The sequence below is a fragment of the Lonchura striata genome, chromosome 19 (genome assembly GCF_050655825.1).
Source record: "Lonchura striata isolate lonStrDom1 chromosome 19, ASM5065582v1, whole genome shotgun sequence".
NCBI classification, from domain to species: domain Eukaryota; kingdom Metazoa; phylum Chordata; class Aves; order Passeriformes; family Estrildidae; genus Lonchura; species Lonchura striata.
The window spans coordinates 5482886-5499733 of NC_140721.1; the positions used below are offsets into that span (position 1 = coordinate 5482886).

The 16848-nt window shown below is 48.7% G+C and overlaps 1 protein-coding gene across 3 annotated transcripts in view; it reads right to left on the reverse strand.

The window, feature by feature from the left end:
* LRRC75A (leucine rich repeat containing 75A) overlaps window positions 1-16848 on the reverse strand; it is a 61111-nt gene that overhangs the window by 8589 nt on the left and 35674 nt on the right. For 2 of the 3 annotated variants that reach the window (XM_085557410.1, XM_085557411.1), the window contains exons 3-4: window positions 11492-11604; window positions 330-9682 (exon numbers count right to left, since the gene is read on the reverse strand). In XM_085557410.1, coding sequence (XP_085413536.1) covers window positions 8956-9682; window positions 11492-11604 — 840 coding nt within the window. In that variant the 3' untranslated portion in view covers window positions 330-8955. Of the gene's footprint in view, window positions 1-329; window positions 9683-11491; window positions 11605-16848 lie in introns of those variants that run through there. The other variant, XM_031506444.3, reaches the window with a different exon arrangement.

Sequence of the window (16848 nt, forward strand, 5' to 3'; positions counted from 1 at the left end):
CCCCTGTGCCACCCTGTCCCCCAGCCCCTCGGGGTCCCCATGGTGCCATTCAGCAAAGGGACCCAAGGAGAAGCCAGGAGCTGCTCAGGAATTGCATTTCTGTTCTCCTCACCTAGCATAGCTCCAGCAGGGACAATTAGCAGTCATTTGCATCTCATTTGCATTGAATTTGCATGCAGCTCCTGCTCCAGGAGCCTGGCTTGGGATGGGGAGGGAAGGGAAAGGTCCTTGCTCTGTGTCAGAACCATCATTTCCACACACACACCCCAATTTGCTTTTATTTCCTGCTAAACAAAATGCTAAAAATAAGCTCTTGGGAGCAATCAAAATGCTTTGCTATAATTATAACTCTGTTTAATTTAGTGAGGGAAAAAAAAATCTTCTGCTGTTGGAGATCTCCATTTCCCTATCCCATCCTCCTCAAAATAAAATGCATTTCTATCACCCTCCCAATGATATAATTTGCTCCCAAACCTCTGGTTTTATACAGAAATTGCTGGAATTTTCCCAACAAAATCTACTCCAGTGGAATAAAGAGCTGCAGCTAATAGAACCTGGATTTTGCAGGAGAGGCAATTTGCACAAATGCCCAGAGAAAAACAATCAGCAATTCAGAGGAAAACATGTTGGGCTCCTTTCTTCTGAAAATGACTCCCTGGAAGAGAATTGGCCCTAAATAAGGATTTGTGTTACAATAAATGAGAGTTTGCCATAAAACAAACAGCATTTGCTTCAGATTCTAGCACAGAAGGGGAAAAAAAGGCTGGAAATACTCTTGTAAATGGACTTTTATGATTGGGTAGATACAAAAGTACCCAAATCATGTTGGATTTAGCAGCTCCCCACTAGGGAAAGAAGAAGCAGGGCTGGTTAGGAAAAGAACCTTCAAATTCATTTGCAGCCCTCAGTGTCTGAAGGGAAGAGGCCACAGGAAAAGAAATCTCTAATAATTTGCTCATAAAAACACCCAGCTGGCTGCCAACATGTGTAAAAAAAGTGAAAGAAGAGGAGGAAAAAGAAAAGGGAGAGGGATGTGATGGAGAACAGCAGTGCTGGCCAGGACTCCAGGACTTTTCTGGAAAAGCACGATGGAGGTTTCCCTAAAATCCATAATTTTAGGGAAAAAAGCCTTTCCCTTTGGTTTTGTATGTGCTTTGTTTGATTTTTGGAAGGAATGACCCCGTTAACAGGCTGGGTGTGACCCCAAAAGTGAGGGGAGAGTGTGGCTGCTCCTGCTCTGCCCCCTCACCACAAATTGAGTTTGGCCACGTGGATGGAAATTGGGGCTGGTGTTAATTATCTGCATCCCACTCCAGAGCCCGAGGAGTTTTGGGATGGGGACAACACCCAGGAACAGCCAGGCTTGAAATCTTCTCTCCTAGCCCTCAAAATTGCCCCTGGTGTTGTCAAACAACAGAAAAAAGAGGAAAAATAATTTGTGGAGAACTCCTTGTACCCAGGCCCTTGATGAGGGTTTGAGGTTCACACTTAGCAGAGGCTCTTTGTGTTTCCTGTTCTTTGAAATAAGTTGAATTCCATTAATACAAAGGGGAAAACCCCAGGATTTTTGGGGGTGGGGAGATGTGGGGAGAGAAATTTCAACTCTGATCCTCCAGCCCAGTTTTCTCATCAGAACAAAAAAAAAAAAAAAAAAAAAAAAAAAAAAAAAAAGAAACAAAACAGAAAAAAAAAAAAAACTTCTCTCAACTGCTCTTCCTGCAATTAGGGAGTGATCAGCTGCCAAAATGTGTGCCTGGGGCTTGGCTTTCCCTAAAATGTTTATTTTATTGGAGCACAGATCACATTTGGAAGAGTTTAGGCAGGCTGAGGTCCCCTCGTGCTCTGATGAGAGCCAGAGCACGAGAGGCAGCCACCAGCCCGGCTCCCAGGGTCCTGCTTCTCCCTCTCCCTCCTTGGGAAGGGATTTTTTCAAGAGCCAGGAGCTGCCATCACCCCCTCTTTTTCCCTTTTTCCCCCCCAAATATTTGTCAGGACCCTATTCCCAGCCAAATCCTGCCCTTCCCACCAAAATCCCAACAGCTCTGGGGACCAAAGTGAAGCCCAACACGGCTCCTGCCACGCTCAGGGATGGATCAAGGGAAAACTCCAGCTCCTGACCCTGGGCACGGCTGGTCTGGGGGGGACAGGGACCCATGGGATGGGTCTGTGATGTCCCATGTGGGGCTGGTGGCCTCCAACCACATCCAGGGGGTCAGGACATCCAGAACATCCCAAAGGACATCCAGGGGTTTGTGCTGGAGGAGCTGCAGCAGCCAAAGGAAGAGGAGGTGGACACAGTGAGGCAGCCAAGAGCTTCTCACCTGACATTTGGCCAGTTCTTAACCAGAATTGGCACATCTATCGAGCCAAAAAAGCTTTTTTTTTTAATCAGAATTTGTACATCTATCAGGCCAAAAAGCTTTGTTTCGCCTGGTTTTCAACACCCAGGTGTTCAGCTGGCCAAGCAAACCCTGTTCCTGTGGCCACCCTGCCTCCCTGCAGGGCCCACGGCGCTCCCAGGGCTTGGATGGGGTCCCTGGGGTTTGGCAGCCTCAGTGAGGGACAACAGGATACAACCTGACCCTGGCTTCGAAAGAAAAAGGGATTTTTGGGGTGGCTTTTTCATCTTCTGTTCCAGTGAGAGGATTTTGTAGCACCCCTCTCCCCTCTGTCACTGCAGCAGAGGTTGAAACTGAATTTCTGGCACCCTGTGGGTTGCTTTTCCTGCTGGGCACAGTTTTTGCTGCAGTTATTTCATTTTAAATCCCATTCCTTTAACCCAGGGGCAGCAGAAAGCGGCTGCAGCCATTCTTGCAAAGCCAAACAAAAGGAAAAATCCAGGGACAGCTTGAGCTGCCCAAAGCCAACTCCCTCTTCCATTGCTTTTGGCAGGTTGTTTCCCTGCTGATGGGGGGATTGCAGCCTCCAGCTGCCCCCAAAGATGCCGAGCAGGGCCAGAGGTGGGGCTGGCTGGTAGAGCAGAGCAGGGATGTGACCCTGTGCCCTGAGCAGCCAAACACTGCCCAGCTCCCCTGTCCCCAGGCACAGCAAATTCTGCTGGACAAGCAGGAAAACCACAAAAAAACCTTCCCTGGATTTCCCCTGGCTGCCTGTTTGACTTCTCTGCTCCAACACAGGCCCTCCAAATGGAAATAATTTGGCTTTTTCTCTGCTCCCTGCACCCACCAGTGATGAGGGTTTGTGTCACTGGGCTCTGAGCTGGCTGTTCAAGGAATGCTGCTGCAAAGATCAGCCCAACAACAAATCTTCCCCAGTGATTTGTCCATATTATGTCCATGTTATTGTGTCAACACACTTTTTTTTTTTTTTTTTTTTTGCCCAGCTCATCATCTTTGGGATAAGGAGCCCCACTGGAGGGGCCAGCACGACCCAGGAAAGCAGAAAATGCAGGAGAGGACTGGCTCCAGATGGGCATTTCTGCCAGGCCAGGAGCTGCCAAGGGATAATCCTCATTCCCCAGGGCACGAAAGGAGTGACCTGCAGCACACAAGGGTGGATTCATCCCAAAAAGCCCTCCCCAGCTCCCCAGCCTGGCGCTAATCCTGGCTAAGGGGAGAGTAAAACACCTGCAAGAACATATTGCCACCCTGGGCTGGACAAAAGGGATCAGCTCCTTTGACACTGGGATGTGTCAAAACACAGGCTGGCAAGGCCTGGAAAAACTTGAATGAGTCCAGAAGCTTTGGACCTTTTCCTGGAGGTGCCAAAATCCCCCTTTGAGATGCAAAAGAACCTTCTGTGCTTCAGATGCTCCAGAGGGTTTTGGTGGTTTTTTTTCCCCTCCATCCCTTCTCCCAGGAGCCAAGGGGTGTGTGAGGATGAAGGGTCGGAGGGAAGGGGGTGAGCCCGGTTTGTGTCACCCATGGGGACTCTCAGGGGACAGACAGAACCCCCTGTGATGGCACAGCCCCACTTGCAGCGTTATTTTAAATTTCCATTCAAAGAGAGCAGCAGCAGCAGCAGTGGGAGGTGGGAATTCACCGAGTTAAAGTGATGGATGAGCTCACTAAACACCTTCATTCACCGCCTGAAAGGGCTGGGGAAATCAAATAAATGTAAAGAGTGCCTATCAAAGCTTCATCATGGAGCTTGATGGTTTTAATTGGGAAATGCAGCCCGGGGTGACAGCCAGGCTGGGCTGGCTGGGGATTAAATGGGCTCTGATGCCTTCCCCCCATGGAGCAACATCCAGGCCCCAAACTGCCCCTCACCACCCAAAAAAAAAGGAGTCAGTGTCTGTTTGTGACAAAACAAATCATCCCAGAGTGTCTGGACCACTTCCAAGCTGGGGGCATGAATTATTTTCCCAGCTGATTCCCTCGTTTAATAACAATTTCTACCGGTTGGTTCCCGGCCCGCAGCCCGAGTGGTGGGGATGGATTTAAATAATCCCTGCCATGTGTCCATGGAAAATCTAATTTCCACTCTGCCCAGAAGCAGAGGAGTAATTATTACCAAAAAACAATAAATTAAACCCCCACACTTTTCACCATCAAAGGCCTTTTCTAATTAAGCACCGGACTAAAAAACACATTTAAGGAGGCACAAGCACCCAAGTGCAAGGAGGTGGGAGGGGAGGAAAACCACCACGTTATTCCTTGATTCAGCTGCAGCAGGAGAGAGGAAGCAGGAGGATGAGGGTGGCTTGAAATCGAGATTTTAAATCCCAGGTAGTGCCTTAAAAACCTGAAGTTTATAAGTGTGAGGGAAAAGTCAGCGGGGAGGGGTGTCCTGCTGCTCTAAATCACCTCAACCCAGCCTCAGGTTGTTTCTGCTTTATTTCCCAGCATTTCTGGCTGACAGGAGCAGCAGAAGCAATCCAAGCCTTTGTCAGGGTCAGGATTCATCAGTGGGGGGTTTTTTTGGTTTGCAGTTTGGGTCAATTGTTGTCAATTCGGGGCCACCCAGACAAGGAGCAGGGGAAGGGCTCGTTTTACACACCGAGCCAGTGGAAAACATGATGTCCCTGGGATGTGCCAGCCCTGTGCCACCAAGCCGGGTGGCATTTCAGTGGCCATGAATTATTCACAGCTCAGCTTCAAAAGCAGGTCTAGGTTAATGCCAGCTCCTGGCTGGGCAAGGTGTGCCAGGAGCTGCAGCCTCTCCATGGGCAGGGATAACCTCTACCCCACAAAAAGAACTCCTTTCCACCCCAAACCTGCTGCTCTGGTGGCCAAATAGTGGCAAGGAGTGATTTCAGCACCTTCTTGGTGTGGTTTGCTCAGTTTTTCCAGGAAGCAGAGGGACAGCTCCAATTGCAACATGCACAGGAAAAATCAGATTTTCCCAGAATATCATCAACAATAACTCCCTTTATCCTTTAGAGTTCTTCAAAGGATACCTGGAGGCATTTAAAAGATGTGGAGATGTGTTCTTGGCTTAGTGGTGGACTTGATCTTAGAAGATTTTTCCAGCTTTTAATGATCCCACGATGGTGGCAGCTCCTTTAATTGCCACAAGCCACACATTGCAGAATTATTTCTCAACCACAGCCCTCACAGATCTTTACTCCCCCAGATTTGCAGCATTTCACCTTTCCCCCACACCAGGATTTCATCTGTTCACAGCTTAGCCCTGCTTTCCTCGTGCCAAAAGTCTCTGACTCTTTAAACTCAACCAGAAGCATCACTGCGTTTTCCTTCCAAGCCTCTGGAGCCTGAACTGTGGTGTTTAATGCCTGTTCTGAATTCTCTGTGCTTTTGGGCCCTTCAGCATCATCCAGCAGGGAGAAGTGGGTGGAAAAGGAATTCCTCAGGTTGGTTTTCAGCCTCTGGTTTGCTGTTGTAACATTGGCACACTCGGGCTGCTGAGCTGGGAGCAGCTCAGGACATCCCTGTGCACTGTCAGGTCCATCCCGACACCCTGAATTTATACCCCCACTGGCCTGAAAAGAGAAATATTTAACACCAAAGCCTCTTAGTGCTGTACCTTATCGACTTTAAAATGGCACAGGTTTTTTTCTCTTTTTCTTTTATTCCTCTCTCATTCAAGAAATCCATCTCCAGCTGGATGGAATCCTTCCCTTCTTCCCACTCAGCCTGTGCTGGATGATTGCTGGCCTGTTCCTCCTCTCCCTTCCAACATCACACCCCATTCCCACCAGCACAAAACATTTCACCACCACGGTTTTTGCATGGTCACAAAACCCTGGGGCTGCCAGAGGGGATGTTTGCACATTAAACAGCATTTTTGGAGAAGAGATTCACTGGAATTTCTACATAACAAGGAGCTTCAGGGAGCTGCATCCCAGCTTCAGAGGGCTGGGATTTTCCCTTTTTTCTGGGAAGCAGCTTGGGCACATTTAAACCCAGGTTTAACCTTTTCAACCCCACTCAAACCCATCCATTGGGGTTCCACAAAAAAAAAAATCCCAAATCCCAGCCAGGCACATGCATAGGACCAGCCCCAAATGTTGCTCCCGTTCAGATATCTTGGAAAATGGATTTTCCAGAAAGCAAAGGAGCAGCTTGGAAGTCACCCAGGCCATCAGAGAGGAGACACAGCAGGGACTGTGCCTGCAGCCAGGCGTGTGCCAAAGGGAATAAACTCAAGGGGCAGCAGGGTGAGGAACAGAACAACTGACAGGGCACATCAGGGTTTGTCCCCAGCCCAGCCATAAGAGAAAAGTCACATCTTGAGTAGCTATAAAAATCCAAAATGGGCAGATGGAGGAAATGCCCCATGGCCATGGGGGAGAGCGAGGTGAGCAGGACAGAGGTGATGAAAAGGGCATTTCTGGGATAAAATTACATCCAACTTTTTCTCCTAACTCCTTACTGGTACCTCAAAAAGTTCATTTTTTTCCTCTTTGTGTGCCCTGAACCCCATCAAAGTTCCTCATTTGTTGTGTGGGGAAAAGTCAAATCCCACAGCCCTGCTGGGACCAGCCCCCTCCTGCTCTTCAGCACCACAAATTCCCAAACATTTCTGCCAAAGCACAAAAAATATTCCGAATTTATTAAGCTGGCTGAGCCCTGTGTGAACTCCACCAAACCAAAGGTGTCTCCCAAAGGTTTTCCACTCTCTCTCCCAAAAATCTGAGCTCATTTCTGTGTCACATCAGGCCTTCCCATCACATTAAGACATTTATTAGAGAGGATTACTCGGTGCCTGTGGTTACCCCTCCCCATTCCCAGTTGTCCAAAGGGATTTATCTCCCAAATAGCTCTGCTGCCTGGGGACTCCCTCCAGCACAGCCAAGCTGGTGACAAGGGACAGCCACACACCAGACACCTTGCACCAGACACCTTTTGGTGGCCATTCAGTATTTCCAGAGAAAAGCCTCATCCACCTTGGCCAGGCTGGGATTTAAATGCTGAACTTCAGGCGCAAACAGAGATTAAATCTGAATTCCCCTCAATCACAAAAGTGGGGTAGGACATGCTCAGAGGTGGCATTCTCAGGGCAATTAAGAGGAATAACAGAGTAATTAAGCACAAATCTTTCCGTGGTGCAGAACACAGAGTGGGAACAGCTCTTTCACCAACCAGACAGGAGCTGGAATTTGGTGCCCATCCTGGGAATGAACTGAGCCACCAAACCAGGAATTTCTCCCCAGAGGATGAAGATCCTGGGCTCAGTGACCACACAGGGTGCAGAGCCAGCAAAAATCAGCAGATCCACCCTGGCCAGGGGCAGCTCTGAGCCTCACCCACCTCCTCCCGAGGGATGCAGGACCCACCCCTGAGCCCGGGCTGAGCATCCCAACCCCACTGCCCAACCTGAAAAGGAACCAGAGCTTTGCTTTCCTCCACCCCCAGAGCCTCGGGCCACGCTGGGAAGAGCAGAGAGGTTTGGGAATCACCCGTTTCCCACTGCAATAGGTGGAAAACTACAGCACCAGCCCAAACCACCCGAGTTCTGAGCATCTGGAGCATCCTCAGCTCCCTGGGACAGCCATGGAATGTCCATGGAATGGCATCCCATGGGCACAGGGAGAAGGGATCGCCCACACACATCCCAAAGGTCCAGCTCCCACGTTCCCTGCTCTCCTGCAGCAGCTCCAGCACACACACACACAGAAATGGGATTTTAATGCCCAGGAGACCCTGCTCCAGCCTCCTCCCACCCCCTGGGTTTGTGCTGGATGCTCTGAAGGGACCATTTGTTGCAGGAGCTCCGACTTCTCTCGCTCGCCCACCAGCTGCCACAGCAGAGGAGGATTTCCAGCCACAAACATTCCCTTTCTGTTCTCCAAAGGGCTTCTCCCACCATGAAAACTCATGTTTAAATGATTTATTTTTTTTTTTTCTTTGTAAAGCAATGCAAGCAGGCACTGCCAACATGAAAGCCCTGCACCCAGCATTCCTGCAGGACAGAAATGTTTTGTGCCCTGGATGAAATCAGGAGTGGGATGCTAAAATATCATTCCTGCCATCAAAATAAGGCTGCTCAGCCTCTGAAAAGTCATCATTAAATCCAAACACCTCCCGTTCTAACAGGTCTCTGCCTGTGGATGTTAAATGCTGTGGAGAACATCCAACCTTCAGGTAGCCAAGGGTTAAATCTGCCACAGCCTCACAAGGCCTCCACATTTCCAAATTATTAATTTTCCTTCTACTTTCAATGTGATATCTAATGATTTCACATCAGAGGGTGAAAGGAATTCTGCCTGAATCCCAGGTGTCACCAGCAGAAAGGACAAGTACAAAGAAAAGAATGGGCTGGATCTCAGGAAAACCCCCTGGAAAACTCAGAAGTGAGAAAAGAATCAACTCCTGGCTCTTTCCAGAGGCCAGCATTTGGGGATTTGTGTGAGGGAGGGCTGCGAGCTGTAAAACAAAAAATGGGATTAGAAAGTGCAGAAAATGCCACATTGGGTCAGTCTGGTGTGGACACTTGGGGGTTTCTCTGAGCAGCAGCAGAGCAAAAAAATCGACAAATTTAGGTCCAGATTGACCCCATTTAATTCCATTTAAACTGAGCTGCCTCACTCTAAATTCTTCCCCTGCTTCGTGCAGGGTCACTAACAAGGATTGTGTGTTTAAAAAAAAAAAAAAAAAAAAAAAAGGTTTGTCTGATGTAAATTTGGAGCTCCGACGTGAATATTTGATATTCCTTCAGCTGGTGCCTGCTGCCCCATCCTCCCTGCTGCATTCCTGGCTCATTCCTACCACAACAGGGAGAGGACTGAGATATCCCAGGGATGTTTCCCCTGGGAAACACCTCCTCCCTCTCAGGAGCTTTGATTCCTTTTTTTTTTTTTTTTTTTTTTGCCTTTGTGATGCTGGCAGCAGCAGGAGTGGGGAGATTCCAGGGCTGGAATTGTGACCCCAGGCAGAGCCAGGCGCAGGGAAATGACTTTAGCAGGCTGCCTTCATCCTGCTGCTGTTGGCTTTCCCCGATTTCCATCCCTGGATGTTTAATGAATTCCGAGGGAGGTGTGGAGACAGCGAGGGAGATCCAGACAGATTTATCAACTTGCCAAAAAAATAAGGTCATTTGGCAGATATTTGGGTGCTGCGGTGCCAGGGCTGGGAATATCTGCCTGGATTTAGGGAGCACACCCAGCCTGGGAGGAGCTGGGATTAGGAAGCTTCTCCCTCTGCCCGGCCAAAAATCAGCTCCATCCTCTGTGCCCATCCTCCTCCGCCTGCTGCTCTGCTTCCCATTCTCACCTGCCATGGATACGTGGGGGTGGGATGAAGGAAAGCGATTTTCCCTGCAACACACACATGAAAAAAGGTGGATCTGAGATATTGGGGAGTTCCTGCAGCACCTGGCAGCAGGGCTGAGCCAGGGCAATGCCAACACCTGGGAATGGGAGCAGCACGGGGCACTTGGAAACGCCGGTCCAGAGCAGGATGCTCTCCATAAAATATCCGTTTTATGGCATTTAGACCTGAAACAAAGTCTGATTTCACCTTCCAGCAAAGGGTTCAACTCACAGCCGCCTCCTAAAAGAGCATCTAAACCAGAAATCCAGGAAAATCCCACCCTCCAAAGCCTGGCTGGGGCACAACCAGCAGCCCACGTTGGCACTGGGTCACTTCCATGTGGTCAGGGCTCTCTGACAGCCAAAACCTCATCCCAAAACCTCATCCCTGCTCCTAAAACCCTGGAAAACCTCAGCTATTTCCCCGCTGCTCCAAGGAAAAGCTGCAGATAAAGCTTTGCAAATCTCGGCCACGAGGCTGCTGACCCCGGGCTGGGGATTAGGGACAGCGATTGGTAATTAAGGACAGAGGGGCACCAAGCAGGGCTCCAAGTTTTTTCATTTCCAAGGATTTCCTGCGGTTTGGGGGGGGGGCTGTGAAGAGCTCCCCGATGCAGCAGCAGCGTGATTTGAACAATGCCCTGATGGGGTGAGAAGGGGTGAGCGTTTCCTACTCTAATTAAGAGGAAACCCCCGGAGGATAATGAGCTGCTGGGTCATTACAGCTCCGTGTGCCCGCAGGACACAGCCTGGGAGCGCCAAACTCCCCCGGCTTCTGCTGCTTTGCTGGAAACTGCAGATTTTAGCCATCAACACGCCTTAAAACCCACCGAAAATGTGGGCAACGCTGCTTGTGAAATGCATTTCTCCACGTTTTGCTCTCTCAGGACAGCACTTTGTGAGGATGATAAACCAGATTCCTGGGGATGTGCTCCTAATCCTATTTAAGAGCAATCCTCTATTTCCTTGTGTCTTTTTTTCCTCCTGTGACCACGTTCCTCCCCTCTCCTTACCTATCCCAGGTTTTTTTCATGGGATTAATTCCCACTACAGCTCCATTACAACCAAAACTCTCCTGGGATCATGAGCCAGCACCTGGATACAAATCCCGACTCTCCCAGATTGCAGCTTTGCTTCTATTTCTCGCTTCCTTAAGCAAAAATAATAAATATATAATGCCCAACATAAGGAAAACAAGCAGCCCTTTCTATTCCCATCAGCCTCATCCACAGGTTTCTCAGCTCTGTGGATCCAGGATGACACCAGATGGGAATGCTTTGCTGAGGAGGGGATTTGGGCTATTTTTTCCCTATTTTTAACAACAATATTCCTTCTGTGTAAACTGCAAGCCACGGTGTGCACGGTGACACGTGCCTGTACATTAATTACCAGCTAATTAGGAGCTCTTGGAGCAGTCTGGGAGACAAGGGATGTTTGGAGGATGGATGGCTCAGGTTTTCCAAACCATTCCTCCTCCTTGGGTACTGAAGTGATGCTCTCCTCTGCAACAGGAAAAGGAAGATGGAAATAGAGGAAAACAACTCTGGGGGAGCACGAAGGAACCATAAATGTGGGAAATGCCGGTGAGCTTGGAGAGGAAGGAGGATTCTGGAGACTGGGACACCCCAGCTCCCTCCCAGCTCTGAGCACTTCATCCCGGTGGGTTTGTTCCTCCTGTGGCTGCAGAGAGCAACGGGCAGCTCCCACATTTGCCAAAACCATCATGGAAAACCCCCTCCCCACCGTCCCCAGCCCCGTGGTGGCCCTGAGGGATGGCAGGGCCAGCCTGGGGACAGTGACCCAGCAGGGACTCACCAGGACTGCGGCTTCCTCTTCATGATGCCCTGGCGTCTCCACTGCGAGTGGGGGCTCAGGTGGTAGGTGAGCTGCCTGCAGAGCTTCTCCATGGCTCCCAGGGAGTCTCCTTCCTGCAAAAACACGCCAAGGACACGGGCTGAGGGCTCTGCAGCTTTGGCACCACACCCACGGCGTGCTCCGAGCCCAGCGTGGCTCCAGCTGGGAGCTGCAAAGCCTGGAGTTAAAACTGCCTAGAAAGGGAAAAAAAAAAACCTCTCTGATTGCTAACATTCTTCAGGACTTCTTCTTATTTTATTGTTGCTCTTATTATTTTGTCGTTTTTATTCCACCGTTAACCATCCGACACGACGCAACAGCTTCTAACAGCTTCCAGCACTAAAATTTGGCAGAGATTGATTAAATTTGGTTCAATTAACCATTCACTACCACCAAAAACTGCTTCCCAAAGGCTTGGTGAGCTGATGGAGTCTTGAAACGAGAAAATCTCACAACATTTAATTGCTAGGATAAATAAAAACATGAAGAAGCATGGTGTCTTCTCAATTTTAGCTCGGATTTCTACCCCAAGGGATACTGGCTTGGAAAAGGTGAACTCTGAAAGTTTCTAAGGATTTGGGTCTAGAAATTTTGGGTCCTAAAAATAAACTAAAACCCAATCCTCAGGATCCAGACTGTTCCATCATGTTTCAGGGTTTTCATAAACATGATCTGCCATCCAATAATTCCAACCACCCATCCTGCAGCGCCTCTCTTGCTCTCTGAAAGGTCACAGGCAGAGAGGAACCTGACTGAAAGATCAATAATGACAAAAAAAAAGATCAAAAAAGCGACAATTTCTGCTGTCTGCCTGGTTTTATCAACCTGCTGCATCATTAGGGAAGGATTAAAGAGGAAACCCTACGATAAACAGTCAGCCTGGGCTGCTCAGCCACAGGGATGGCTCTGGATTTTCTGGGAAAATCCTGAGGAAGGTGCTGCATCTTCTCTGCCTGGCTAGCCAATTATTGCTGCCTTGCCATCCTCCTTGAGAGCTCAGCTTTTGCCCCCTAATTTATGAAATTTATGCAATTTATTCCCCCCCTCACTTCTGCATCAGCGGAGCGGGACCGGCCTTATAAAGACATCATAAATATTGAATTACCAGGGAGCAATTGGGATTTTGACAAATCACTTGGAGGAGGACAGGGAAACAATTACAGCAGGTTTTCTCAGGGTAAAAAAAAAAAAAAAAACAAAAACCAAAAAAACAAAACAAAACAAACAAAAAAACCAAACAAAAAAACCCCACAACAACCACAAAGCCAGGACATCTCTGCAGGTGGCTGGGGTAGAAATATCAGCTGGGATTTGTAGGTTTTGACTCCACTCTAAAAAGGAAGCCTTGATATAAATCAGGGAGGGTTTCTGCCCAGGTGTATCACTGTGCTTCCCATGAATCACTGATTTTCCAGCTGATTTTTCCCTGATAATTCCAGGGTGGTGCTTGCCCAGCTCCACCTGCACTGAGGGCAGGCAGTGCCAGGGGATTTCAGCCAGGAGCCACTTCCCCTCCGTGAGCCTCCAATTCCCAGGAAATTTGGGTTTATAGGAGCACGTTTAAACCCCTGCTTTTCAACACCTCCTTCACCAACCCAAAATCAGGGTTTTCACCCCACAAATGGCATTCCCACAGCTCCTCTCCCACTGTGGCAAAAACCAGGATGAACCCCGAGAGGCTCAGCCTGTGCAATGAGCACTGAGAAAAGGAAGAAAAGCAAGATTTTACCTCATGTTTCCCACTGGAAAGGCTGGGAAAGCAGGCAGTTCCTTAAATAGAGCCTCAAAACATTTGGGGAAGGCAACACTGCCAGCAACGCCTTCCTGGCTGTGGAAGCACCCGCCCCAACATGAGAAGAAAACACCACAGATTTTGACACCTCCCTATATATATTTTTTATTTATTTATTTATTTATTTTTAACCTGCCAGGTGCCAGCAGCTTTCAATTAATGGTGTTTTTCTGGGTTTTTTTTGTTTTTTTTTTTTTTTTTTTTTAATTTTTAAGCATTGCAGCAGCCTCTGAAATAGCAGAGTCCACCCTCAGGGATGAGTGGGGATTTCCAGCTCCAAGGCCTCCCTGGAAAAAAATTGGAGTTGAAAAGGAAACAAAGTGCTAAAATCCTGAGGGGGAAGGACACGGTGCTGGCATTTTGTGCTGCAAATTTCCTCCAAAATAAGCCTGGAAAAAGACAATTCAGGCTGTCTCCAGCGTTATCCCAGCTGAACTGTTGGGGAAGTGAAATGATTCACAAGAGGAACGTGGAGAAAAAGCTGAGAAAGTAAAAAAAAACCAAAACACCAACCCCCCCCCCCCCCCCAAAAAAAAAAAAACCACAAATTTTTGCTGGTTCAGGTGTGTCATGGCCATCTTGCCTCTCCAATGAGGTTTTTCTTTGAGGTTTTTTGATGAGTTTTTTTTTCCCTCTAGCAGCTCCCAGACCTCCAGATGGCCAAGGGAAGCTCAGGCCTGAACTTCCCATCAAACCAATTCTGGAATAATTCAGCCCAAAGGAGTTCAGCTCAAGCAAACCCAGCCCATCCGTGCTGGTACAGGAGCAGGACAAGGAATATTTTAATCTTTTCTCCACATCCAGTTCATCCTTCCACGGCCATCCCGACCCCTTCAGCCCTTTTTCTTGCAGGTCAACTCCCAAGACCTGCAGGTCCTGGGATATTTCTATTTTGGGGGGGTTTAAGAAATGATTTAGAGCACATAATTCCTGCACACATCAACTCTGTAGATTAAAAAAAAAAAAAAATTCTCATTTCAGAGCCCCCCCAAGGGCACAGGATGGGCTCCTTCCTTCTGCACATCCCATTCCCATGGGTGAGACACAAACTCTGTGCTTCAGCAACCTCAATTTTTTAGGTTTTTACCCAAACCTCTGCAATTCCTCCCCAGAGCAGGCCCAAAACTCGTGTGCAGGAGAAGGGACTCTGCTGGTGCTGTGCCAAGGGCTCCAAACAAAAGCTTTTCCTGATCTGAGTCTATCAGGAAATAATTGGAGCTGATGCATACCCTTGTTTGGAAAATGAATCAGCTTAAAAATCACCTTAAAAATCACCTTAAAAACCAGCCCAGCTGGTGCTGACAAGGTTTGAACCTCGCTGGGGAATGGGGAGACCCCCAGGGATTAGCCTGGGGGAGGGATGGTGCCGAGAATTCCTGTGGGATGCTCCCTCTGCCTGGGGATAACATCTCTGCCCTGCACCATCAGCACCCTCAGGAATGATGGAAAAAAAGCCACAAACCCCTCTGGGCAGATCCTGCTGCTGCCAGGGGTGAAACACTTCCCACAGCATCAAAATCCAGGCCAAAAGCTCTTTCTGTCACATCTCCCTCGCATCACTCATGGAAGGTCAATATAAAGCTGATTTTTTGTGGTCAGAGGGCAGGGGAGCCTCAACCTGCAGGGCCTGAATCCCACAGGGTTGGGTTTTGAGAAACCTCGAGTGCCCTTTCCATGGAAAGGACAACAGCCGAGCCCAAAAATTGCATTTTCTCACCACCAGAGCCCAATCCCAGCAGCAAATTCTCCTGAAATAACACACAGGAAAAGCATCACACAAGATGCGGCTCCTCTAACAGCACACAGGGGGTGGGAATGTGCATTTTTTTTATCTGGTTTTCAAACTCTGTGAGGAAAACTGCATCACAGAGCTGGGGAGATGGGACAGACCACACACATACAGAGTCCAGCCTTTCCAGCTGATGCTGCTGACAGGAAAAAAGCTTTTCCTGAGCACTGAGCTGATAAATGCTGGTGAGGAGCCCTCAGCTGAGCTCCTACAGATCCATCAGCCACCCAGATGGGAATATCCATGAAGTTGTTCCCGCTGCCACGATCTTACACCTCTACAGCTCCTGCAGGGAGAGAATTCTGGGTGACACACAGCAAAAATGCTGTGGGCAGCACCTAAATGGGTCCCTCAGGATTTTAGCTGTTATGGTTTTATATATTTGTATCCCTGCAGTTCTTTAGTGCATGGCTCTAAATGCCATATTCAGTGTCAGCTGCTGTTCTCCCATTTTGGTCAGACACAAAAATTCCTTTCCAGGCCTGGGAATCAAGGACACCTCACTGCCTCAGGCCCTGAGAAATGGAAACAAAAGTGATTTGGGGGGAGCAAACTTGGGGTAAATGACTTCATTACCTGAAGCTGGAATTGGAAGATTAACCCCCAATATACAAATGGACCAAAATTATAAAAGTGTGAAAAGCCATGACCCCCACATCCATTTTGGGTAGCCTCTGGGGGACTACATCTGCCCTAAGTGTACCTGAAGGTCTTTCCATAAATATAAATAAACTGCTTTTAATTGCCTTAATTCTGCCTGGCCCTGGAAGGAGCAGGAATGCTGCACAGCTCCCTCTTCCTCTCCCATCCTTGCTGGAAAGCTCCGAGGAGAAGCTGAGCAATTCCAGGATGACTCTCGGGGAGCTCACAAAGCCCAGCTTTGCAAGACTCGGCTCAGGGGAGCAGGATTTGGGCAGTGCCTCGGCTTCCACTGGATCCCTCCAAGCTGGCAGAGCCCCAGCACAATTCCTGACCTTTGGATGAGTCGTGGAGCCCAGGAGGGATGCAGGCAGGGCTGGGAGCAGAGGATTTCCCTGCAAAGGGCCTCCTTCCCCATCATTCCTGCTCTGCTCCAGCCCACTGCAGAAGGAGAGGGCTGGGAGCAGCTGGAGCTTGGGGGGGATTGGATCCCTTAAGAGATTGCAGCTGGGAATGGGATTCCCAGTCCCCAGCCAGCCCTGCTCCAACGGGATTTTTCAGCAGGAAAACAAGGAAAGGAGGCACCAGCCAAGCCCTGTGTGTCCCCAGAAAGGATGGGGTGCTGGGGACCACCAGCTCCTGCTGCTCTGGGTGAAGAAATGGGAATTGGTCAAACCCAGTGTGACAGATGAGTAATGTGAGGGTTCACTCTCACAATTAAAAGGTAAATGTCATGTACATATTGTTAAGAGAAGTTTAATAGATTTATAGTTGTTTTTTACCCCCCATTGTGTTGTTATCAGGGTCCTGGGTTTGGGACATTTGGGAGGGTCACTCATTACTGTGACAACATCTGAACTCCAATCAAGATTTAATGAAGTGATCTCCGCCACTGGACAGTGAAGGAGGAGATGGGCAAAACTTTGGGAGGGACTAAAGGGTTAAAAGGTGAAACCTCCATTTTCCATGGCTGGAAAAATCCTCTGCTCCAGGTGCTGTAATATTTTCTGTATTCAGCCTTCTGAATTATTTTTGATAAGGTTTTAATAAACCTTTAAAACGTTTGGAAGCGAGTTCCATTTCTCACATCAGGGCTAA